This window comes from Chenopodium album, chromosome 19 (genome assembly GCF_948465745.1).
Source record: "Chenopodium album chromosome 19, dcCheAlbu1.1, whole genome shotgun sequence".
In the NCBI taxonomy this organism is placed as follows: Eukaryota; Viridiplantae; Streptophyta; class Magnoliopsida; order Caryophyllales; family Amaranthaceae; genus Chenopodium; species Chenopodium album.
The window spans coordinates 42,272,789-42,299,443 of NC_137852.1; the positions used below are offsets into that span (position 1 = coordinate 42,272,789).

At 30.8% G+C, this 26,655-nt stretch overlaps 2 protein-coding genes across 2 annotated transcripts; one reads left to right on the plus strand and one right to left on the minus strand.

Annotated features, from left to right (window-relative positions):
- Positions 1 to 9,837: 9,837 nt before the first annotated feature.
- On the minus strand, positions 9,838 to 12,720 carry LOC145595727 (putative indole-3-pyruvate monooxygenase YUCCA4). Its single transcript, XM_081652143.1, has 4 exons — positions 11,960 to 12,720; positions 11,233 to 11,481; positions 10,889 to 11,011; positions 9,838 to 10,050 (listed from the first exon to the last, which is right to left on the minus strand). The coding sequence occupies exons 1-4, from the start codon at positions 12,602 to 12,604 to the stop codon at positions 9,877 to 9,879; spliced, it is 1,191 nt and encodes a 396-aa protein (XP_081508269.1). The 5' UTR covers positions 12,605 to 12,720; the 3' UTR covers positions 9,838 to 9,876.
- Positions 12,721 to 25,240: 12,520 nt separating this feature from the next.
- LOC145594424 (uncharacterized) lies at positions 25,241 to 26,197 on the plus strand. Its single transcript, XM_081650735.1, has 2 exons — positions 25,241 to 25,304; positions 25,803 to 26,197. Exons 1-2 carry the CDS (start codon positions 25,241 to 25,243, stop codon positions 26,195 to 26,197), a joined length of 459 nt encoding a protein of 152 aa, XP_081506861.1.
- The last annotated feature ends 458 nt before the right edge of the window (positions 26,198 to 26,655 follow it).

The window sequence follows — 26,655 nt, forward strand, 5'->3', positions numbered from 1 at the left end:
AGCATCTTTGTTATGATGAGTACAAATGCATGCCATGTCATGCCAATGTATACTTACTTACAATTTGCATGGCATATATAGTGAATTAGTAGTGATAGTACTAAGCATATCATTGGACAATTGAGTATTTTTTTCTTGTCACTCTCCAACTGACACCCTTTTTGGTCCCACGCGCCTTACTACTAATCATATGTATTCATTTTAACCACTCAGTCAAACACCCATAATAAATTCTCCCTTCATCTTGATTATTTTCAAGATATTTATACTCGTATTATTATACATATACAGTATCTTGATATATTTTATATAAATTTATAAGTAAAAAATACTAGTTGTAATTAAGTATTACTTGGTCTAGTAGAAAGGATTGTCAATGGTTGTAGGATCAATTCCCACTACGCATATAGGTAATATAAGGATGAGGATTCTCTTATCTTTTCCCCTACTCTTAAGGGCCTGTTTACATTTGCTGAAATGAGTATTTTATGAGAGAAGGAAATCAGAAAATCAAATGAAATTAAGCTAAAGTGAATGAGCCCTAAAGGGACCTTATCTGTGTACTTAGGTTGGATATGCCTTTAGAGGTCCCGATTTGATAGGGCGCCTAAAATAAAATTGAGTATTTGCATGTTTTTGTTGACATTTTAAAAAAGCCATGTAAAATAAAAATAATTCTTAATTAATAATAAGTGATAATTAAAGTTGATAGTAAGCAAATAAAATCAAAATTAATTTTCTGTTAAACCTTTCATTGTATATATTGACCATACTTACCATAAGGCCAACCTTAATTTACATACATACATACATACATACATATATATATATATATATATATATATATATATATATATATATATATATATACATATATATATATATATATGTATATATTATATATATATATATTATATGAAGTACAAAGTATGTTGTAGTTTTTTCTATAATTAATATTTCCAATTGAAAAGATGAGAAATTAATTATAAGGTGGTTAGAGGTCAGAATTAAAGGGAGTGAGATTTGACATAGGAATGAACATGCAAAATTGGAGAAACAATGAAATCCAAGAGTTGTGACATCATGAAATAATAAGGCATGCAGAGAAATCAAAATGGAAGAGAGAGTATTTATAAATAATAATTCAAAGAATAAGCCATATATACATGCACATATATACACTGTCTCACTCAAATAATAATATAATATTAATAATAGAAATTCAACTACAGTACACAGAGTTCTGAGGTAAGACTGAGCTCATTCACTGTAACTGTAAATATAACAACAAAAGAAGTTTGTCAGATTTTTTAGGTTGTGAAGATTTGGAGATAAAGACGATTTTTAAATGACGTGAATTATTTTTTACCGTAAACTGTGCTTTCCATATTTTGGAAATTTGGAACAGTGTCTTCTTTGCATAATACTTACAATACAAGTTATAACTCCTTATTAAAAAAAATTACTCCGTATAACTCTCTATTTTTTTAAAAAAAACAAATTTTCTCATTCATATATATACTTCGGGCCTGTTCTCATTGACTGAAATGAGTTGAACTAAACTTATTAGAGCTGAACTAAACTGAACTAAAATGAATATTTTTATAAAAGAGGAAAACTAGAAGCTGAATTGAACTAAACTGAATTGAATTGAAAATAATTGTATGAGAACATGCCCGAACGTGATAGTTAACTTTATGTTATAATAACCCTAATAATCATAAATTTATTGGTAATTATTAGAGATATGAGTGTAATGTCCTTTTAAAACGTATACTTATATATAGTTTAAAATTTTATTCACTTTTAGAAGCATTGATTGCATAGTAATGATTATTTAGATGAAATTTCTACATGACAATATATTTTAGATTTAAAGTAACAAATAGGTTTCCAAAAAAAAAAAAAAAAAAAAAAAAAAAAAAAAAAATAAAGTAAAAAAAATAAAGTAACATACATGTTAAAATGACTGTATGAGTAATATTGTAATACTAGCTGGTAGACTTGTAGCATGTAGCCAATGTAGATAATCACACATTAAATTATGACCAACCTGCAATACCATTATAAAGACTTAAATATCATGATATACCATATGAAAGTTAAGATGACTTGAATTTTAGTCTAAAGTTCAAGTTCAAAATAGTCCATACAATAATATTTGGTTACACACAAAATCCAAGCAAAATTTTTTCAAATTTGGGGAAAAAAATAAAGAAAATTACAAATCTACGTAGTACTTCATATGCATGCTGATCTTTAAAGGTCCAAGGATCAACAGTATGTTTTGTCAATGTCACAACAAAGAGGACAAATAATTTTGCATAGATTTGAAAAGGTTGGACCTCAATTTCTATAACATTCTTTTTTCCAATTTGGGAAGATTATAGGACCGGATCTAAAGTAACCGAATCTAACACTCTTCCTTCCTAAACCTAGTTGAATCAAATAAGAATAGATGGGCAATTAAACACATAATTAGCCATTAATTTAGCAACCAGATTAGTACAATGTTTTTTCGGTTGTCAATGAAACTAGTTTTTGTTTCACATAATTATGACATTTTTTGTATGTTTATTTTTGCTAGCAACTTCAATCCCTTCCTCCATACCTAAAGGTCAGTAATATCTAATTCTCTATCCTCTATGATTGCCATGGTATGGTAGTATATACTTCTTACAAAGGATTACTCGTACTTATTAGAGGCTTAGCTTAGAGCGAGCCATCAGGCTAGCTAGGGTTAATATACTACAGTCCTTAACCAAGATGTTATTCTGTTATAGTTTAATTACTCGTAATTTGTAAGTGTGCTGTGTCATCAATCAAATGAGACATTAATTTTGAAACTGTGCGGGCTGAGACTACATAAGATGATTATATATCATTCTTTTAGATGAATACACATGGACAAAATAGGCCATGTTCATTTGAGTTTCTGGGTAGAGCATGCAGAGTAGAGCTTCCACACACTGCAGATTTCAGCAAAGCATAGCAAGGCCGCAGGCCCTTAGTGGCTTAGTGCATGACCTACCAATCTCATGCATATTAATAGGATTAATACATAACCTAATTTAATTTAAGGTAGATTATATTGTTGATGGTATGAATGTATGCATGATTGGTTGGCGGCAGTGGGTAAGAGTAGTAGTGAGAGTGGGGGTACGGTAAATCATGGCATCATGAAAACGTCATTGATGGAGAAAGAAGAGTGTTAGTACTTGAAACAAAAGGGACGAAATGAAGAAAGGATGATAAATAAGTCAGAGGCCCATCATTGTCTCAATAATATAATCAGATTGCATGTGAGAATGACACTATTACTTTCTCATCATCTTATATACACACATATACTTGTGTTCTGTATTATACTGTATATATGTGAAGATAGATGCTCTACTATACACTGACTCATTCGATGGAGTTGCTCAGTGACTCAGTCAGTCAGTCCTACATACATACTGATTACCTTGTGAGTGTTGCATTGTGAGTCCCCCCCCCCTCACTTCTATCCCTTGAGGCCTTAAGTTGCTTGCTTGCTTCATTTTTATCTTTGTTTTTTTCTCTATTATATTCCTAGCTCTCTATATATGTACTTGGACCATGTTTTGGCCTTGGGGCTACTTTGGACTTAGGACCATGTATCGGGCTCCGGGCTAGTTAGGAGTGAATCGTTACGCGTTACTGATTATCAATGGTATAAGATTTTAAGAGGTTTGTTCACTTGCCATATCAGTATCAACTATCAAATAAATTGATAATTAACGAATGCAAATACATATATACAACCTACAATGTACTGAAGTAGCAATTAATCAACAACATTATCAAATTAACAAAATGTCAACAGATTTAGGGTCTGTTCTCATACGATTATTTTAAGTTCAGTTCAGTTCAGCTCCTAATTTCCTTCTCTTATAAAATATTTATTTCAGTTCAGTTCAGTTCAGTTCAGTTTAACTCTAATAAGCCCAGTTCAGCTCATTTTAGTCACTGAGACCAGACCCATAATCTTCATTTAAAACTTGAATTAGAAAAATAAGGTTTATTATTACTTTGTAACAAAACATTTCATAGGGTAAAGTTAGTAAATCCTAATTCGACCTCAACCCTCGCATTCTTACAACACCGTGAAGTCCCATGTATAGATCCAACTACAAAGTCCCATAAATAGATCCAACTACAAGTGAATCTGTAAATGGTTAACCGATTTAACCGCCAATAAAAAGTAGCCATACATATAAATTGCATGCAAACGTAAGCTCCTCGTGGTAGTACCAAATTTAGGATCTTCATCTCATTTTTTGCAGCTTTTACTAGTGGTAAAAATACACCAAGAATAGCCAACAAATATGTTTATTTTTCAACTTTTTTTTTTATATATTTTTAAATTTTTCACAAAAGGAAGAGAGAATTTCCCCAGCTTTGAGGCAAACTTTAAAAAACTGGCACTAAGAAACTGCAGGAAGCAATGCCTTAAAAAGGAGATATTTGCGTCATCAAAAAATCTTACTCTGAAAAGCTTTACTTTTGTTACTTGCAATAATTTCACACACATATATATCAAGTAGTATTGCTTTCTTAAAATTATTGGAAACTTATTATAGTATTATCAATTTATCGTCCGTTGACCATTATGTACTCATATACGGATGTACCTCTTCACCTTTGTATACTCCTTGTCAATGCGGAAGTGATAAAAGAGTTAACCTAGATACGTCTGTTGGTCGATGTATCTTTAGAGGTGACAAACGGATTATTTGATTAGAATATAGATTATTTTATCAGAATACTAGCTATATAATCAATTAGAGTTTATTTTACTATAACTCAATGCATGATAAATTTGTTATTTAGTCTATGATTTTGGTTGAGTAATAGACACATGATTTGATCAATTCTATTATCGTGCGGTTATATAGTTGGATGACTTTGGGTGCTAAAATGAAATCTGTACTTAAGACCTGTTTTGATTGACTGAACTGAGCTAAGCTGAACTGAACTAAACTAAAAATAAGAAATTAAGAACTGAACTAAAAATAATCTAAAGAGAACAGGCCCTAGTTGATAGAAGTGAGATGTATGTGTTTCAAAATTATGTATGAATAAATTTGTTATCACGCTTAGGGATTGGAATATTATGTTATATGGTTAGTCCATGAAATCTCTTTTGCGAAGTTACGTATTCTTAATAATAACCTAAAGTGTTTAGGTTAGCTTGACTAGCTTTTTCTCCTAATTTTTCTTTCAACATATACTTTGTCTACATGCATGGTATGCTAGTTTTGATATACAATAGTATATATCTACTTTAAGGGCTACAAATAAGCCAAATATATTAGTTGAGGGTCATGAGCGTAGTTTTTATCATTTTTAACACCTCTACCAGCGGGAATTATTGCAGAACGTCTGCAATTAAATTGTATATCATGATGATTAGATAGTCATAAAGTAACTCACACATAAAATTCTCCATCCTAGCTAGTACAAAGACATTGATATAGCTCAATTAGCTAGCTTAGCTAATGTTATAGTCATCTAACTCTAGCACCTCGACACCACATTATAGTCTAATTAACTATAGAAATTTGTCTACAAATCAAAATATAACACAACACAGTCTTGTACTGTGGATCTTCAAAGTCCAAGTGCACTAGCTAGTAATCATCTATCAAATGAAAAGGTAGCAAAAATGAGACTGATTTCTTAGGAAAATCAAACCTAGGATAGTAGCTAGAAATGACATTGAAAACGTTAGTTAGTTGCATTTAGATCCACAACATATAATAGATAGATATGTAGGTGTTTGTTGCAATAATAATAAGTACAATTAATAGAGTACAAGTTAAGTCCAAATTTAAAGAGTTATAGGTAGAAGCATGCAGTACATTTTTTAGGCATCTGCCAGTTCATTCAATGATCTTTAATTTAAAGCCTTGACTTTGATACAGACATCCGTAGACCACGCATGCATGATGCAATGCAACATTGTACTTTTTTCAATGATATTCAATGCCCAAAAAAAAAAAAAAAAAAAAAAAAACAGTGGGTAATACTTTGTGTTTAATGAAATACTGTATAAATTTTCCACATTAACTTGATAATGTCAAATTAATTACGACTCCATAGTATTCTATCACTGTGTATTGATAAGTGTGTAAAATTTGACTGTATCTGTTATCACTACATATGAAACAGGTACTCGAACAAAATATACTTCCTCCGGTTTCTTTTACTTACAACACACCTTTTAGGCACACAGTTTTAGGAGATGGTTAGTGAGGGTAAACGAGCGATTTTATCAATATAATTTTTACACGAAGATTAGAATAGGGTTAAGTATCATTTGTAAAAATTATAATGAATAATTTATCCGTTTACATTACATGAACCTGACCTCAAAACACGTACCACAAAGCTGTGTTGCAAGTAAAAAGAAACGGATGAAGTATATATTAACATGTGTAAGAAGAACTTTTACCGAGTATGATATATGAAATTATTTTCTAATAAAAGGCGTTTTAATTACATGTGGAAGTAATACTTTTATGATTAGAGCTATCTTCTAACAAGATATCCCTACCTTATAAAAAGTGGGAAAATACTCTTATGAATAGTGTTAGGACATTTTTAACCCTGAAAATGTTTAATTACCTTTATACCCCCTTTAATGTTGTATGAGTAGTATTTGAATAATCAATGTGTTTATTTTATTGTAATTTGTTATTATTGATCAATTTCACAACATGGGTTTTATCGTTAATTTAATTGCTCACTTGTCAGTATAATCAATTTAGGATTGCTTTAATTATTCTAACCTTCATAAGTATTTTTTTTTTAAACCTAACCTTCATAAGTATGATTATGAGAGGTTTTGATTTTACATTCTTTCCTATATGAAGCACAAGGAACTATGGAAGCAAGCGCGCATTTGTCCAATATAGTGCAAAAGCAACTGTGTTGAAACTGAAATTGATATATGAGAAATCAGGCTCAAGTGTGGGTTGGTGAATCGGTTATATTTCGGACAGTAAGAGAAAACCGATGTCCGTGACTTTGATATAAGTTTACAAGGGTATTGGTTCATTTAAAAAAGTTCATGAAAGTGAAATCTGAAAGATCATATGAGTAGTTCTAACAAAAAAAAAAAAAAAAAAAAAAACAAAAAAAAACAAAAAAAACTAGAAGCTAAGACAAAGGTTGGTCAAATACAATAACCAGAAAGTTAATCAAGAGATTGCGATATTAATGCCATTGAGATAGTTTAGTTAGTTTGGTGACTCTTAAGGTCCAAGCAATAATTGCCCAAGTTTTTACTCATTTGAACTGAAGATTAGCTTGGTAGAAATTTGAATTGGGAATGAACATGATTGACAATTTCACACAGTCAATCACTCAACATCTATTGTTATTAATCCTTGGACCTTATTTCTCCACTTAACTTAGGGTCTGTTCTCATTGACTGAATTGAGATGAACTGAATTGAATGAGAGTTTTGATTAGTTCAAGATTTCAATCTTTATCCAGGGCTCTTGGAGCCTTCTGATCTTGCTACTGACTTAGGACACACTATGTTCGTTGATTCCGAAAGCATTAAGATATGTGAACTGAATTGAACTGAACTTATTAGAGCTGAACTAAACTGAATTGAAATGAATATTTTATGAGAGAAGAAAATTAGGAGCTGAACTGAATTGAACTGAACTGAACTTATTAAAGCTGAACTGTACTGAACTGATAATAATCGTATGAGAACAAACCCTTAGTTTTTGAGGTTACTTGGTCCATTTTGTCCACTGCATTTTTTACCGATTCAAGAAAATAACTTCATTATTATAACTTTAACAAAATAAATTAATGACTTATAACATTAATTTACTCTGTAAAATAAATTATTTACAAGGCAATCATTGTTAAATGACATTTACTGTAATTATTACGATCATAACTTTAATCGATTAAAACTTAAAGTGAGGTGAATATAAGAAAAATATAGACATGTGATGCCCTGCTAATTGAACCATTTCAATCTGTACTTTAAATATAGCAAACATTTTCATGTCTAGAACTCAATGCTTTATACAACTCCTTCACTAATTCTAGAGTAATTTGCTAAAGTTTTGAGCATTGATAAGATACATGACATTCAACATATTAATCACATATGTACAAATAGTTATAATAAAATATATGCAAACATGCATAAGGTATTAAGACTAACTGCAATAACTCAACTTGAAACACTACCTATACCGCGCGCGATGCGCGCGTAGGATCCCCTAGTATTAATATAAATGGCGTTTTACATGTGATAGTAAAACCTTTATGATTAGAGTTATTTTCTAAAATTGATCCTAAAATTATTGATTTATATAGATTGAACGGATTATAAATGGTTATTACCACAATAATAGAAACTCTAATAATAGTAATTCCTAGTAGGCAATAAGATTAGGTCAAGACTTGTAACTTTGGGGAGAGAAGATTGTGGACCAAAAAACGTGATAATAATTCTCGAATCTAGGTAGTGGAGTAGAAACATGAAAATCATTTTCGAATATTGACACAAAGTATGCAATTGAAAGGATCTAAAAATGCATTAACGTGCTCATTTAACATAAGATTCTACTATAACAAGTTGAGAAATATGTTACAACAATTGTCAGTTTTCCCTTTTTAACATCAATGAAGACTAAAGAGAGGCAGATATGGAGGCAAATCAATGATGCACAAAGGAAGGTTAGAAATTAGAAAGATTTGGTTCATTATTGGTATTGCTTAATGCAAGTTGAAAAATGTGTTACTAAAAATGTCGTTTTTCACATCTTAATTAACATCACCGTATAGAGAAATATTTTAAATATCTTAACATCACCATAGAGAAGTAGATTAATGCACAAGGGGAAGGTTAGCAAATAGAAAGATCAATATGGTACATACTTAGATTATTACTTAATGTAAGTTGAGGAATATGTTACCAAAAATGTTACTTTTAACATTTTAATGTTACCATAGAAAGGCGAATGCAGAGGCAAGTCGATGTAAAGAGGGAATGGGTATATACTAAAAAGATATGGTACACCCGTACATGCTTACATTATTGCTTAATGGAAGTTAAGAATATGTTACCAAAAATTATGCTTTTCACGTTTACTTTATACCATCACATTAGAGAGACACGTTTTAATTAACATCACTATAGAGACTAGAGTCTAGAGAGGCAGATCGATGAACAAGGAAAGGGGTACATACGTAGAAACAAGAACGATCTGGCAAACACTTAAATCGCTTAGTGTAAGGGTTTATCGATCTTCTTCATTTTTTTTTTTTTTGAGGAAACGCATCGAGGAATATTATTAATCAAAGGACATAATGTCCAATAGTGCATAAGGAAATTTCCGTAAGACAATGATTAATCCAAAATTGATCTTTATTTAATTATATACTTCATACTTCTATATAATTACTTTCACAAAGCTTAATTATTTGAATTTTGTTTATAATAAGGTCCAATAAAAGTGCAAGAAGTAATAAATTAAAAGAAAAAAATGCAATTTATGTGAAAATCTTATATTACAATGTTAAGCAAAACAAACTAAAACCCTACACTAGTCCAAAGATGTACATCAGCCTTTGCAAAATTGGATGAATTTACAAGACCACCAATTAAAATTGACTAACTCCCACAAAAAAAAAGCCAAAATTATACCACTCAAAATTAAACACTTTATTTCATTCCTCAAATTATTTTTTCTTTCTTTCTTACTTTCTTTTTTTTTTTTTTTTTTTTTTTTTTAAAAAAAATAAATTTCTCAAAACCCTCATTTCCTACTACTACTAATTGCTAGCCTTGTTGAAAATTATTTACTCAACAATTAATTATGACCGTTGATTCCATTGATCAGCAATATCTTGAGCAACTTTAACAGCGTCTGATGCAGTCCCCAACAAACCTCTTCTCGTGAATCCCACCGTATACAATCCTTTCCCTCCTTTCCATCCATTTGGAAATGCAACTTTTGGCATCCCATCATCACTAAAAAACTCACAATCCTGCATTTCATAACATATAACCCACACAATTAATATCTCACTTAATTAAAATCGCGATTTAAAGATTTAAACTGACGATTGAAGTTCAAGATTGGTTTTATATAAATTCTATGAGTAACAAATGTTATAGTAATACATGAAACGTTACTAGAGTGTAAGTACAAGTTTACGTGTAACATGTACAAAAACGTTATGACTTACAATTTTAACCGCAAAATCGGACAATTCCGGAAGTAGCAAAAGGGAAAAAAATATTTCACCTTCGGGGATGGGAGAATTAAGAGATCCCAAGATGAAAGGTACACATCATGGGAGCCCCCCTTGAAGAATTTAACCAGATTTTCATATTTATTGTTGTTTTGTATGAAAAAAATTCCCCTAGTAGAGGTAAAATTTGTCTTAATTAAAGAATTTATAGTATAATACAAATACGCAGTGTCTGAATTTCCCCTTTGTTCTAAGATAAGAGAGGAAAAATAACGTTTTGTAGGGTACTGTCACCAGTTGTGTAAGAAAGAAAGCGATAGATGAGTATGAGAATAAGGATAAAAATGCACAAAACAATAAAAATAACACTTTTTTTTTTTTTTTGTAAACTTACCTATGTTCCAATTTAATTTCCCCGAATCTATTTACATACGACTATACGAGTACTCATTAATGAAATAGAGCAAGTAAATTGAGACACCCCGAATAAAATAATATGGGATGGAAATATTACGAGATAGAGGGAGTACAAGTTCTAAGAGAATGACATAGAGCAAGTAAATTGAGACACGCCGAATAGAAGTATATAGGGTGGAGGGAGTACAAGTTTTTAGTTTTAAGAGCATTTTACCTTGAGCCAAAAGGGCACATTGCTCTTATATCCAGTTGCCAAGATTATGGAATCAAATTCTCTCTCTTGACCATCTATGAATTTGGCCCCATTCTTTGTAATCTCTTTCACTCCTTCCATCACCTATAAAAAAATTTATTAATAAAACCAAAAAAATATTAGCATAAAAATAACACGTCATAACTACTAGTACTTTAAAACTAAACTTTTTTCATAGTATTGTACATTTATACACCGTATTCAACCAGCTAGTATTTAAGCTCGTGCGATACACAGGTTAAAACATATGGAGCAATGAAAATAATTAGTGAGAAAGCGACATCTTTCATGTTTATTTATAGTACCTTAATATTTCCTGATTTGACTAACGAAAGTGCACCCACGTCAAGCACCGGGGTCTTCCCGGTGGCGTTCTTAAGCTCAATCGGACCGGTTTTCGGCCGTCGTAGGCCTAACCGGTCCGTGTTACCTAAGGTAAGATTCGCCACTAATAAGAGAAATTTGTCTACTAATCTCAAAGGTAACCACTTTAGTAAAGCCATTGCAACTCCAAATGTTGAGAAACCAAACATTTCCCTTGGCAAGACATGCACCTACAAATTTACAATAACAAACAACAATTAGTATGCCAAACTACAACTTTATTATAGCATATTAAACATTATAGTATCAAATAAAATATACTCAATTTTTAAATAAGGAGCATCAAAATTCAAAATGTAATATATATATGCAATTTCAAAGCAAAAAAAAAGATTGTTGCTTTAATTTCATGGACCATATAATCAAGATAAGGTTTTTTTTCCTTCTTTTTGGCCAAAATACACTCTATAACATTAGAAACATAACAATTTTATTACATGATTTAATACACTAATCTTAAATAATTTTACACTTTCTAAAATAAAAAAAAAAAAAAAAAATCACATTCAATGCAAACTGAAATAAGTCAACCAGTCAAAACCCATAAAATATTTTTCAAATTATTCAAAATAATTTCATTTTAAAGACTTAAACTTTATTTTTTCTAGAGAGAGAAAGTTAGTATTTTTAGAGAGAGAAAGTTCTTACAGAGTTTCTAACCACCATGAAAGGCATAGCATTGTATCTACAAAGATCCATACTAACTTCCATACCAGAATTTCCACACCCAATCACCAAAACCCTTTGATTTGTAAACTCAATTCCAGATTTATACAAACTAGTATGCAAAAATTTCCCCTGAAATTTCTCAATTCCTTGAATTTCAGGTATCAAAGGCTCTGCATTTTCACCAGTTGCAATAATCACCCATTTCGAAATGTACTCGATAGATTTAATCTTCAATCGCCATACTCTCGTCTCTGTATCGAACTCTGCACTCTCTACTTCTTGGTTGAAAACAGGGGAGATATTGAAGAATGCAGCATATGATTCCATGTATGAAATAAACTGTTTTTTTGAAGGGTATTTTGGGTAATCTTTGGGAAACCCCATTAATGGAAGCTCACAAAATTTTCTTGGTAAATGAAGTTTGAGACGATCATATGTTTTTTGCTGCCATAATGAAGCAATGCAATCTGATCTTTCAAGGATTAATGAAGGAATCCCCTGTTTTCGTAAACATGCCGCGACAGCTAAACCTGAAGGGCCTGCTCCGATTATTATAGGACCATGAAATTCCACAATTTTTGTTGCTAATTTTGTAGTTTCATCTTCTTCATTTGTACAATTCATTTTTGTGTGAATTGGGTTGCTCTGTTTTTTAATCACCCTTTTCTTCAATTGAAATGCTCTGTTTTGGGGGGAAAAAACAGAGTAAGGCGTGAAGATTAAGGTGAAAGATTTGGGCTTCTTGTGTGTTTTTGTTTGTGATTTTCTCTCACTAGATTTTTAGAGTGAGAGTGAGAGGGAAATTGAGGTTTTTTTCTTGGGAAGATTTGAGGAGTGAGTGAAGAGGTATAAATACATATTTATACTATGTATTTATAATTTTTTACCAGTATTATGTCTTGGATTTTCATTTTTCATTTTTTTTTTTTTTTTTTTTTTTTTTTGCCTTGTTATAAGTATATTCCACTTTCATTTTAAGAATGTGTGACTCAAGCTCCCATTTTTGTTATTGGGAAGCTAAAGAGGTAAAGAGATCTTCAAACCAAATCTTATGTTAGCCTTAAGTAGTTAAGTCACTAAAGTGTGGTCACATCTCTCATAGGTTCGTACATATGTGTGTGACACTATTTCATGTTGAGCGCAAACGTATCTACTTGTTGTGCTTACGTGCATAAGTCTTGGTTAGACACGACTTTAAGCTATGAAACTATGTTTTTTAGACACGGTTCATCAATTGTAAAATTTGTGCTTCTATATGTATCAAGAAGATATTATACTATTTCGTATAGCGTATGCATTTTTTTTTCATAAATTTTGAAATTATCATAAGTTTTCTTTGTCATTTTACAATTGTAATTAATAAATGTGTAGTATTCTATCTATAAACAACTAATATTATGACTAATATTAATATTAACTTTTTTTAGGGCCTGCTTTCTTCAAATTATTTTCAATTCAGTTCAGTTCTTAATTTCCTTCTCTCATAAAATATTCAGTTCAGTTTAGTTTAGTTTGGTCCAATTCAGCTCAGTTCAGTCAAGCAGAACAAACCCTTAATTGAATAATGTATTAAATTATATTATCCATGAAATTAAGTTTCGTCTACATCATTGTCTCGTTGTAACAACCAATTCTTGCTACATAGGCTCCAAGGACTCTATGTGATGCCAATCTACCATGCATGCAACATGCTGCATAGCTTCGGGAATAAACTAAAATTGTTGCATGTGCTTGTGAAAAAGCCCAAATATAGGCCCATTTTTGAAAATGAAACTTGTCAAAACCTCAAAGAGAATAATTTGATAACAAGATGGAAAAATTACCGATATACATTTGCACAAGTCCTCTTTTGTGTTAAAAAATACGAGTACATTGTAAAAGTAAAGTAAAAACAGTTTCTTTTGAGGTAGTAGAAAGCTATACGAGATTAAGAATTATTATTTGTACAAAATTTGATCTAAAATTATCGTAAGTTCATAACTATTTGGAAAGGAATATGCTGATCACTATTTTAAAATTGTTGTCAAGCATGCCCCATAATACATTGTTTAGAACTTGAATCGGTCTATCCTTGAGTCAAACAACTAAAATATACTTTGTATATATGAGTATTTGGCACTAATATTCATCAATTTTACGTACATGCATGTCATGTAAATTGACACAAGAGAAAGAGAGATGAATTAGATCGATGCAATTAATGATGGCAAAGTAATTGACAAAGCACAATTCTAAAATACCATGCCACCATGCCGTCAAAAGAAGGAAAAAATAATAACTTGGACATTCTTCGTTGATTAAGCTCTAGTAGAAATTCACTCATAGAATTATATGTCTTAGTCGTTACAGGAAAATATAAAAATTTAATAAGCCTAATTAGGTGTATTTTGATGATTCATGACGTTCTTTTTATCATGCATGACATATTGACATGCATGTAAAAAAGTGATTAATAGCCTATTCAATCTACTATATACGTTGTTTATAAGAGTTGATTTTTTTATTTAAACTACGATATACATTGTTGTTATGAGTTGATTTTTTTTTTTTCTAGAGATGACCAAGCTAATGTGTCAATGGTTGATCTGACTAGATAACTTATCTAAACAAAATCCGGGTTAGGGAGTTATTTAAAATAACGTTGATATTTTCAACTAGCTAGGAAATATAATAAGTTAAGTGAGTTTATAACCTTTAAGCTAATTTATATACAAACATTGAATATTATATTGGCAAATGTGAAAGTGTGAAATTTTTTAAGATATTTTTGGTAAAATTTGTTTAACTAATTATTTGTGTAACTAATTAGTTCTTCTTAACAAAAGAATGAACTAATATGTTACTATACTATTTTGTCATAAAGAACTAAAAAAACAATACGGAGTAATATTTGTGCTTTTTTTATTTGAAATTGTCAAGAGAGATTAATCATCGAAAAAAATTTCATTCATTCTTCAATGAGTTTTACACGCGGAATTACGGCAAAATTGATACAAATATGGTTTTAATTGTCAATTTTATTGTGTATAATTCCTTTTTTTTTTAGGGAAATCAAAATTTTCATGCCAATGCATACTTAAATTCTATTTTAGTAACATTTATTTTAAAAAAAATTGATATTTTGAAAGGATATCAAAATGGATTTAATTAGCAAGATCCAATGTGACTAAATATTTCTATCTCAACAAATAAATTAAATCAAAAGATAGTCTATGAAATGTGACATATATAGGAGTACAAAATTTCAAATGGAGGAAGTAATTTTACCATCTACAATAAAACACATCGTTGTAATACATCCTCGTTCATTTGCCACTATTTAGTTTAATTAAGAGATCGAAATACATACATATATAGTTTAAACCACTAAAAAAAATCTATAACTAGTATTAGGTGACGTTCACGGCCAACATGCTTGAACTCAATTTAATAATAGAGTTATCACATTGTTAATTATAAATATAAAATATAAAGTATTAAGATGTAGTTAGGACCCTTCATGCAGTATTTGATCTATAAAAACAGGAATAATATGATAATGACTTGAATAACATTTCACTTGAGCTGACTAATTTAGTACTTTTTGATAATTAATTAAATTGATTGCAATTACGCAGAACTGCGTGAGCAACTAGGAATAATCACATCATTCGAAAATTGAATATTGGTATTTATCGCGACATACATTAAATCTTTGTATTATAGGATTAAAATTAAGATATATATAATTCATTTGAGAAATTTTTCTTATCTTTGCACTTTAATCTCTTTTTTCATATTGATAACTAGTTACTTACACGTATACTCCATATACCATACGAATTGGAGACTATTGATATAATAAACGCTTTGAGACTTTATCCATAAGACCATAAGGTTAGGAAATTAGTAGGTTTAATATTTGTACATTGATCCTAGCCTCCTAATTATTCAAACACAATATAATTAATAATTTTGTTGATTGTTCTTATTTTCATTAGGGTGACGTTCGCTAAAAGGCTTGAACTCAATAATTAATTGTTATAATTGTTGGCCAAAGCCAATATAAAATTGAGATCTAGATAAAACTAATAAAAACATTCTTTCATCTTGTTTTTAAAAAAATGAGACATTTTTTCTTTATTTTTTTATGAGTAGGACTTTTTTGTTTAGATCAATATAAATTTAAATTAATGACTACAATACGTAGCTAATATTGACTTTTTTCTACTAGCATAATACTCCGCTCCCTCCGTCCCTTAAACATTGAAATGTACAAAAAAAAGTTATACTACATATATATATATATATACATTTTTTTTTTCTCGTAAAAATTATTTAAAGTTACAATTACATGGATATTCTTTATCTTCTCAAAAAAAAAAAAAAAAAAAAATGGATATTCTTTATCAGTTATCCGTTATCGCCAACTCCGCCAAGCATAAATTACTTGTTGAGCACTATCCAACATACTTAGCTTGTCAACTTCTAATACAGGCTAATTCGGAGCTCTAATAATGTATGTATATGTGATACTTCCCCTACATAAGAACCTACTTATCAATTTTTATAAAAAATAATATCATAAATGTACGTCTATATGCTACAATTGCTGACTTAAACTCATCTAATAATCAACTAATATTATAATTGAACAAAGTCCACACATTTGTAGTAAGATCTAGATAAAACTAAAATTCTTGTTTTTAATTGAGTTTACATACTTGTATAATGGTTTAATATAAATAAAATAATATTGGAATTGACTTATTACGAGTAGTAGTTAGTTAGTTAATCCGTATTAGTTTTAATCTCAATATTAATTAAATCATTATATGTAACATGTAGAACTCCATGCATAAGAGCATATAACTGTATTCCAATGGTTGACATTCCAATGAATAAAATTGCAGCATGATGATGCACAATGACAGAGACAATTATAGACGGCTACATGTGAATAATTTGATCGATTATATGAAGTACTACGTACAAAGTTGGAATTATTTTTTAGTCATTGATCAAAGTACAATATTATTTATTTGTTCCATTTCATTTCATGCATTTTGCTTGCCTCCTTAATTCCAGCTAGCTTGAGGAATCTCTAACAAGTTATATTGTACGTACGTATATATACCACTCCTCTCCAAACTCACGTGGAAGCTAAGCTAAGCAAAAGGTGTGCATCGCATATAGGTCAAGTGTGGCATATTGGCAAGTGGCATCTTAGGACCTGTTCATATTTACTTAATTTCAGTTCAGTTCAGTTTAGTTCAGTTCAGTTCGGTTCCAATCGGTTCAGTTCAGTTCAACTCTTAATTTCCCTCTCACATAAAATATTCATTTCAGCTCAGTTCAGTTCAGATCAGTTCCAATCAGTTCAGTTCAGTTAGTTCAGTTCAGCTCCAATCAGTTCAGTTCAGCTCCAATCAGTTCAGGAAATATGAACAGGCCCTTAGTTATCGAAAAATGGCAACATCATAATTTAAAGCGTACCAAGAAAAATGACTTAAATCGATGAAATGATAAGCAGACCCTAAAAAATTTTGCAACTAAAATTAAATCTTACTTTACCAAATATATATATTGACTATACTTTCTTTTCTTTTCGTGTGTTTAGTTTAATTATTTTCTTGTTTTGGGGCTTGCTCCTCTCTTTCACCCAAAAAAAATAAAAAATAAATATTGACTCTACTTTCATACAAATAAAATTAAGATTCATTGGAAGTCTATTGTTATGACTGTCTTCAAAAAAAAAAATTAAGTTATGACTTATGAGGTATTCACAAGATTAATTAGCAAAGATAGCATAACTTCATGATACGAAGGACAATTTATGAATAAAATAAGGTAAATAGAGCAAAATAAGGGTAAGTATTTTGATGAACTTAATTAAAATGTTGAATTATTTAAGGTATGGTCTAAAATTTCAAGTTTAGCCTAATATAAATCTATTATTTGATGTATATATAATGTATGGTATGATCTAATCTGATATTCAATTTGATTTACAAGATAGAATAGCAGAGTGATATAATAAAATAATTAAAGGTACTTGTTAAAATAAAATTTGAATGTTCTATAATGAAAACGTATTTTACACCATTATGACATTATTGATGAAATAATAAGAATATGATTTTAAAAAATGTACTTTATTTGGATACTAGTCATTTTTTTTCCTATTTTATTTTTACTTAGGGTATGTTCTCTTTAGCATAATTTCAGTTCGGTTCCTAATTTTTTCTCTCATAAATAATTCAGTTCAGTTCAATACATGAGAACAGACCCTAAATATGAGTCCAAGGAAGTAAATTATGAGATTCTAAACATCTAACCAACTTCAATCTATGCAAAAATCAAGCATGATCAACAAGGAAAAGACAAACGATATACTAGTATCTTAAGTGGAGTCCACTCACTTTATGTGCTAGTATTAATTGATCTAGATTGCATCTGGCTAGGTACAAATTTAAAATAGTAGTCAGAAATTAAATGTATTGAACTTTTGGTGTGTTTATTTACTATTTAGCTTAGGGTTAGCTACGAGTAGCTAGCTAGGGTTTGGCATATTTGAACTTAACGGTGCTAATATTTTGACTTCTTATCTTCATGTAATTAATCTTGGTTCCTCTCAATTGGACCATGTACAGTGGAAAAATCTCATGGTATCCTCTTTTCATTGACAAAAATATTAAGTACGAATTACAAGACATCAAATAAATTCAGAGTAACTTTTGTATTCATTCGTATATAATAATTACTGTATATTAGGAGTCACTTTTATCAAATTTAGTGGTCGCTTTTACAATTATTTGAATAACTTTTATCAATAAAGTATAAATACTTCCTAACTTTTATTTATGTCAGGGTAACTTTTATTCATATTAGGATAACTTTATAATGGATGTACAATATTTTATTGTACATCCGGTTTATTTAAAAGTTTCTTGTAAAAAAAATGTCTATATTATTTCTTCTAATAATAATATGGAAAAAATATACTGTATATACAGCCCTATATAAGAAGCTAAAAGTAGAAAGAGTTGACAATAAATAAGCATTTATTACACCGATTTACTCGTGAATTGTCGATAAATTCTCAACTTAATACTAAAAATGAAGTATATTAAATGCTTATATGCAACCCTTAAAGCTGCATATAACTTACTCTAATAATATATACTGTACTAAATTGAGGATCACTATCGTCCCAAACATTCACATCACATTTTGATGAGTATTAGTCTTTATAGCAATTGACCAAAATACTACTTTAATTTTATCCCCCTTGCAATTGATCTATTTCAAAATTTATAAAGCCTTGAATTTTAATTTTTAATGGAGATTATTATAAACGAAGCATTATTATCTAGGGACTTAGTATTATTCTTTTGCATAGTTTAATAATTGAGCAATGATGGATAAGCATGTATCACGACGATGGATAAGAAGAGCTACATACTATCCTACAACGTTACGCTAACTTGAAAGGTTTTTTCAAGATGTTAAAAGTGTATTGATTAACTACCATCGATTGATTAGCAACCTTAGCATCCCCAAGCAAGTTTACTGATCGAGAAGGAGGACTAAATTTCAAAGGTGGTACACTACTATTTGATGCTAAAACACGTAAGGGCCGGGTTCAAAATGATTACTCCGATCCGTAGGTTATACAAGTATTATACAAGTAGTATATTGCACAAAATGAGAGTGATGGATAGCTCAAGTGGTTAGAATTTCCCTCCCAATTTCAGGAGATCTGAAATCGATTCTCACCCCCACTCTTGTGGGCTTGGCTCTCTAAACACCAAAAAAGTATGTTGCGCAAGATAGTGTTGTTTTCTTTATTAGAAAATATTAATTTAAGTGAGTGCATGTAATTGATAATACATAAGCTCTATTTATATTAGTCTAGTATATTACTCCCTCCGTCCCAAAATAAATGAGGTGTTGTATTATAGATTGATATATTGATATAATGTTACTTAATATATATTTTATTTTAAGTAATTTTCATTATTATTTACTTGTATAAAAATAAGGTCAAAATAGTGTCTTGCTATATGTGTAAAGTTTGACTACGTCAATTATATTAAGACAGAAGGAGTAAACATAATGTTTCGTACTCGTTTGGTACGCGGTAGTAGTATCACAAACACACATATACATACAATACTATTGTCTTTTCTTCTTAATGACAAATGTGATTGTTTGTGTTCGTTTTTCTCTATTAAGATTTTTCTGTTCAATTCTACATGTATTGTATACAAGTCATTGTAAATGAATGGTCAATTCCATCAAATATTGGCATTGATCATACAAACTATAAGAAGTCGGCTGGTTTTATATATGTTAATATTGTATATTTGTGAAGTTTATTTTTTTAGGAGTTTTAGACAACTTAGGTCTTGTTTTGTATTGTGTATACATATGTCGTTAATATCAGTACAAATTATGGTTAAGCCGTTTTCTCCACATCTTTCTCTATTTTAACTTATCATGCAGTTCATGCTCGAAAACTCTAAGCTTATATTTCGAAATGCAATTACACAAATTACATCTAATCTACAAACTAAGTACATATAACACTAAACATACATAAAATAATATAATCATGCAATAATTAATTATTATGCATGCATGCGTGATTGCAAATTAAAGCACCTTTTATTTTCTAAGTACGAGTAGTACTCTTTTACTGTTTTAATTCTCCAATGTTCTAGGATTAACATGCTTCAGTCAGATATCGGACCACACAATAAATCGCACATAGTTAGAAAATTTTAAAGGGTATCCAATAATATAGATATTTGCCATTATTTATGATTGTTTTGGAATAAAAATCATGTTCTTTTGTTGTTTGTACAAAAATTTCATCATGCATTTGCAAGTTATTCAATTCTACGATTTGATGATTGTGTGATTGCAAATTTGCAACATATGTACTTCAAACAATAAGGGGCCTACATAAAACTACATTAATTTGGATTTACTCTACTAGATTGCATGCCAAAAGAAGTGGTGAGTAGTTTACTTCTTTTTTTTTTAGGATACATTTTGTAGTATACCACATGAGATATTTTTGGTTCAGCAAGGATTAGTTAACTTTGACCTAAATAATTAAATAAAACTAGTTGAATCGAGTAAAAATATGGATGTCAACTTAATTAGTTAATGACTTGGGGGGGAGTTGCGAAAGTGGTACCTAAGATATGAGATCGAATCGTTTTTACATCATTACTCAATTTTACGGCTTTATTTGGAAAAAAACGAAGTTAAAAAAAATAAGTAAAAATAAAGTTTAGTATAGTAAATATGTTTAAATCTAGCAAATATAAATTGATAAGAGCAAAGCCATATTCCATTAATAATGAGGTTTTAATTATTTGTCGTTTTGGTGAGACATTCTATATTACGGAGTATTAATTAGGGATTATATGTGCCAGTTAAGATGTTTGTTCATCGATCTTTGTTTATAGTTGGAATTTAGTGTTATAATTAACATAGTATATTGTAAACTTTTGTTATATAAATATTACTATTTATGCATGCATGTTCTCATTATTATTTGCATCCCAGTTAGGGTTTTTGTTCATACCTTATTCATTTGATCAATGAGAATAATGCAATAAAGAAGGATTACAAAGTTAAACAATTGAAACATTAAAACCTTGTACAAAATTTATTCAGAGTTACACATCGTAATATTATTAAAAATAATTTTTGAGTTTTACATAAAATATAATCGTATGTACATTTTTCTTTTACAATATTTATTTTCAGTGCAGAGAAAATTGTAGAAATTAGTAATTTATATTGAATATGATCTCATCACCATAAAAACTTTAGTTAGTTGACAATACGACATCCCTATAACCCTTAATAAAGTTGTGTTAAATATTGGGGAAAGTAATTCTCATAGTATTTTCCCATTCATTCTCTTCGGCTACATTACAATATATATATAGACAATAGGAATACTTAACCCTAATATTCCTGATTATCTTATCTTCCTAATATAAATATATTCACAATATCTCACGTATATCTTTTCACAATAATATCTCATATGATATTATTCTCACAATATCATATCACAATACATTATATTCCTATCTCAATAAGTTGGCTACTTATGGTGAAAAAGTTGTTTGATTTGGTCCAGTGTGACCGTGTGAATGCTTTCTTTTATACAGACTTGTGTGGGCTTGCGCTTGCCTCAAATGTACCTTGTTGTCCTTTGTGCAACTTATGATTGTGGTGTCTAAACAATGGTCTTGTAAAGTTGTAGCCCATAATATAGGACCTCCAAAGTTCCCTTGTTCTCGCTTCCTTTGATGCATTGTTGTATTATCATCAATCAATTACATTATACTAAAGGCGAAATTTAGAAAACACTTGGCAAAATATTGTACTAAAATGTTTTCCCTCCAAAATCACTTACTAAAAAAAGACTCCCCTTTAGGCAAAACTACCGATCAAATATCATTCGATCACCATCTGTTACAGTAGAAATAGCACTCAACTGAAGATTATCGTTATCCGATCGATCATTTGGTTCGTCTTCTTCAAAATCATCAACCTCATGTTGTTCGTGTCTATTGTTTTGAGATCTTCAATTGTAATTTGCATATAATTTGAAATATATTGAATATAATTTATACTATTTACTCGATTTTTTTACCAATATAAATCAAATTAAAAGCGTAATTGATACTGTTTCTGGAAAACAGAAAGTGCTCCTGGGAGTACGGGTAATGAGATCAAGATCTCCTAGAGCTTGGCTCAATGAATGTCCGGATATCCCTCAGCTATGCCTTGCTGTCAGAGAGCTAGGCCTGCAAAACAAAGAGGGTTAGCTTAGGCAGGGAGAATGAGGCGTGGGAAACCCAGTCCTCTTACTCCAAAATCCTACTAAGCTCCATAGGAGCATTACCTAAGATGATAAGACCAGTTGATTGAGTCACTCCCCGATTAGCTAGCCAATCAGCAGCTTGATTTCTCTCGCAAAAAACATGGACCACCTTGACTTCCCAATCGGATTCATTTATTAAAGAGCGACATGAATTTATGAATGAAGTGAGTACACTCACCAGTCACCACGCACTACCTTGAGCATCTGAATTCATAGCTTGCACACATGCTAGATTATCAAACAAGCTTGCTTATTTGTAGATTACGTGCTAGCTCAATGCCTCGTTTGAGTGCCATAGCCTCAGCACGATAAGCGGTACATCTTCCAAAGTTGATGGAAAGCCTTAGCATCAACTGGGTTTTTAGCAGAATTTGTGTTTACACCTAATCTTCGCCACACACTTTTAACCGCAGCAACTCAATCTCTTATTAGGATATGCAAATATGAAAGTGAAATATTGGTAACGACTATCATAAGCGTATAGTTGTAGAATGTTCTCTATGCTTAATTGGAATTTGCCTAAAATGATTACGTTAAAACAAAATAAAATTATTCCGGCCATAACAACAGTATCCAAACACAACGTATATACTTCTTTGGTGCACTTAATTGTGTCGTGTTAGTGTGTCTCGTGTTTAAGTGGACAATGCCCTAAAATGAGTTTAAAAAAAAAAAAAAAAAAGCAGGCAATTCTGCATTTATGTTAGAGTCGTTTGGTTATATTTATGTTAATATTATATTTATGTTAAGTTTATCTTGTTAGGAGTTTTAGGCAAGTTAGGTTTCCTATTCATTATCAATGAAAATATTAAGTTGTTTTCACCTATATATTTTTGAGTTTAACATTATATATCCTTCTAAATTTTTATACAACATAGCCTGTTTTCGGAAATCAGAATTATTATTTGTGTGATGGGTTTATTTGAAGCAAAATTAGGTGGTGTTCGATTTTTTCAACTTTTGCCCGCATATGATTGTCCTACGATAAGGATAGATAATGGCTCCACACGGCGTGGGTTGTTCATCCTCAATTTGTCATCGTCATCGTCATCTGGTTTTGGAAGTCCCGTTTATGTATTTTTCAAATTGTCAGCCCTTTTCAAAAAAGACTATTTTAATTTAGCCAAACAAGTCTTTTCTAAAATTCAAGGGTTGAGTTGTACCTCAAAACAGTTACTTGCTCAACAAATCACGGATTATTTCAAGAGTTGCTTTGAGTTTTGTAGGCATCGTAAATACGATGATGCGAGGCCTATTTTTGTACTCGATATTAATTTAATCCAACAACAACAAGTACACCAACACGCTGATTATTGTTATGATGATGATTTTTATGTTAACGATTATGATGATGACCAAGGAAATCAATCACTTGATGTTTATTATCGGGATGATTGTAGCCTTTATCTTCCTCGACTGAAATTTGACAAACTAGATGTTGATATCCTGACCGCGTTGTATATCGATGTATTTCGAGATGGTGACTTAGAGTTTGCCGGAATTCATGTACAGTTTATGCTACCAGTAATTTTCGAAAGAATCTGTCCTACAATAGTCATGGAAGCGGGTGATAATGATACATGCTCGATTTGCCTCGATACGATGTCGGAAGGGCTGGATGTCGTGAGGTTGGTTCGTTGCAACCATGTATTTCATTGCCATTGCATCTTCAAGTGGCTATCAACCAACCAGTCATGCCCCTATTGTCGAACCTCTACTTCAACAGTATCTATTCTTTAGTAATCTTACAACAATTTGCGTTTTTTTAATTTTATTTTTATTCTTATTCATGTATTTTATTATGTAATGTAAGATTATTTGATTTTATCTTCAAGTGGAATATGTACTTGAAATCACGCTTAATAAGATAATTATTAATGTTGTTTAGGCTAATGTGATTTTAACTCAAGTGATCGCCAATAATAGTATTATTTGTGCATTAATATTCAACCAACATAAATTAAACAGGATAGGTTTAATATAATGTTTGTATGTTATTCGAAAAGCGCACATGAATATGAGCAGAACAAAGTAGAGGCCTATTTTATAGGGCGGGTCTTTTCTTTTGTAGATTGGATTCGTACCCTCATCCCCGGACCCTATTTGGTTCAAGACCTTATGGAGTTGATGGTCCTTTTGGATTGTCTTTTGGGTTTACAAGTTCCTAAAACTTGTTGGCGACTCTTTTGCTCTCCTTTTCTTTCCTTTTGGAACGCCACCATACTTTAGTGTATGATCACAGTGGGGTTCAAGTTTGGGATCATAATGCTTGAAATATTCCCTACAATACCCTTTTGGATTTTGGTAACAAATCGGGTCTCTTCATTAGTCCGACTAAGTCCAAGGTTATTTTCCTTCCTAAAATGTGCCTTACTCTTAAAATAGCTATTCTTGAGGCTTCTAATATCAAAGGAGCTCCTTCCTTTGGTAAATATTTAGGGATTAATATTAGCCCTAATAAGTTTAAAAGAAAAAAAGGCGGACTACAATGATCTTTTGGTTAAAACGAAAGATAGAATTAAGGGTTGGCATGCAAAACTTCTAAATTAAATATGGTGAGTAGGACTATGTTAATCAAATCGGTTCTCAATTCTTATCCATTATATGTCATGCAAACCACTTTAATTCCTTATGCTATTCTTGATGATTTTGAAAAGAGTTGTAGGCGCTTTCTTTGAAATAAGGTGGATAGGTCTCATTATCTAGCTAGAACTAGTTGGGAGAAGATTTGCCTTCCTATTAGTTTGGGGGGATTGGGCATTCGTAAGTTGAGAAATTGAATCTTGCTTTCCTGCCTAAATTGGGTTGGAGGATTATTAATGATCCTAATAAACTTTGGGTCAAAATTCTTAAAGCTCGTTATTTTAAAAATTTCACTTTTCATAATTTTTTTCCCTAATCCTTCCGAGTCTTCTCTTTGAAAAGATATTCTTAAGGGTAAGGACCTTCTCTTGAAGGGAATTGCTTATAAGGTGGGCAATGGGGAGGACATATGCATTTGGTACCATCATTGGGTGGGTGAGGAGCCCATCTACTACAAGGTCATCGATACTCCTATTCCGGATAGATTGGCTCATTGGAGGGTAAGTGATATCATTAGAAATGGGAGTGGGGACTTAGGAAGAGTTAAACACATAATCCCTGTTCACATTTGCAAGCTTATCGAGTCAATTCCTTTGCCTACTATAGCCACTATCGAGGACTCAATTTGTTGGGCTCCTGAAACTAATGGTCAATTCACGGTAAAAAGCGCCTATACGCTTTGCTCCCAGTTTAGCTCTCACCCTTCTTTCCCTCCCCTAAATTGGAATAAACTTTGACATATTGGGGCTCCTTATAAATATAAAATGCTTCTTTAGAATGCCTCTCACCAAATTCTCCCTACTAAGCTAATTTGTATATAATATAGGATATTTTGTCAGAAAAAACCATTTATAACAACTATTTTGTTGGGAAAAACCTTATAATTTTTTTTTTTGGCTAGGAGAAACCAAATTGTAAAATATTTTTGTTGAAGACAACCTAAGATCTCTAATCACTCAATTAACCTCTAATTTTTCACTAATTCTTCTAATTACTCTTAATTCTCACTTAACTATTTCATAATTAAGTTAATTAATAAATTTAAAAAAACAAAAACAAAAACCACCCTCACCGCCACCGGCGGGCCACCCTCTCCTTCTCACCTCCTCCTGTGGCAGCATCCCTTCCCCCATACTCAGCCGCCGCCTAGATCCCCCATCCCCGCCGACCAACTTCAATTCCACCATCAAATCGA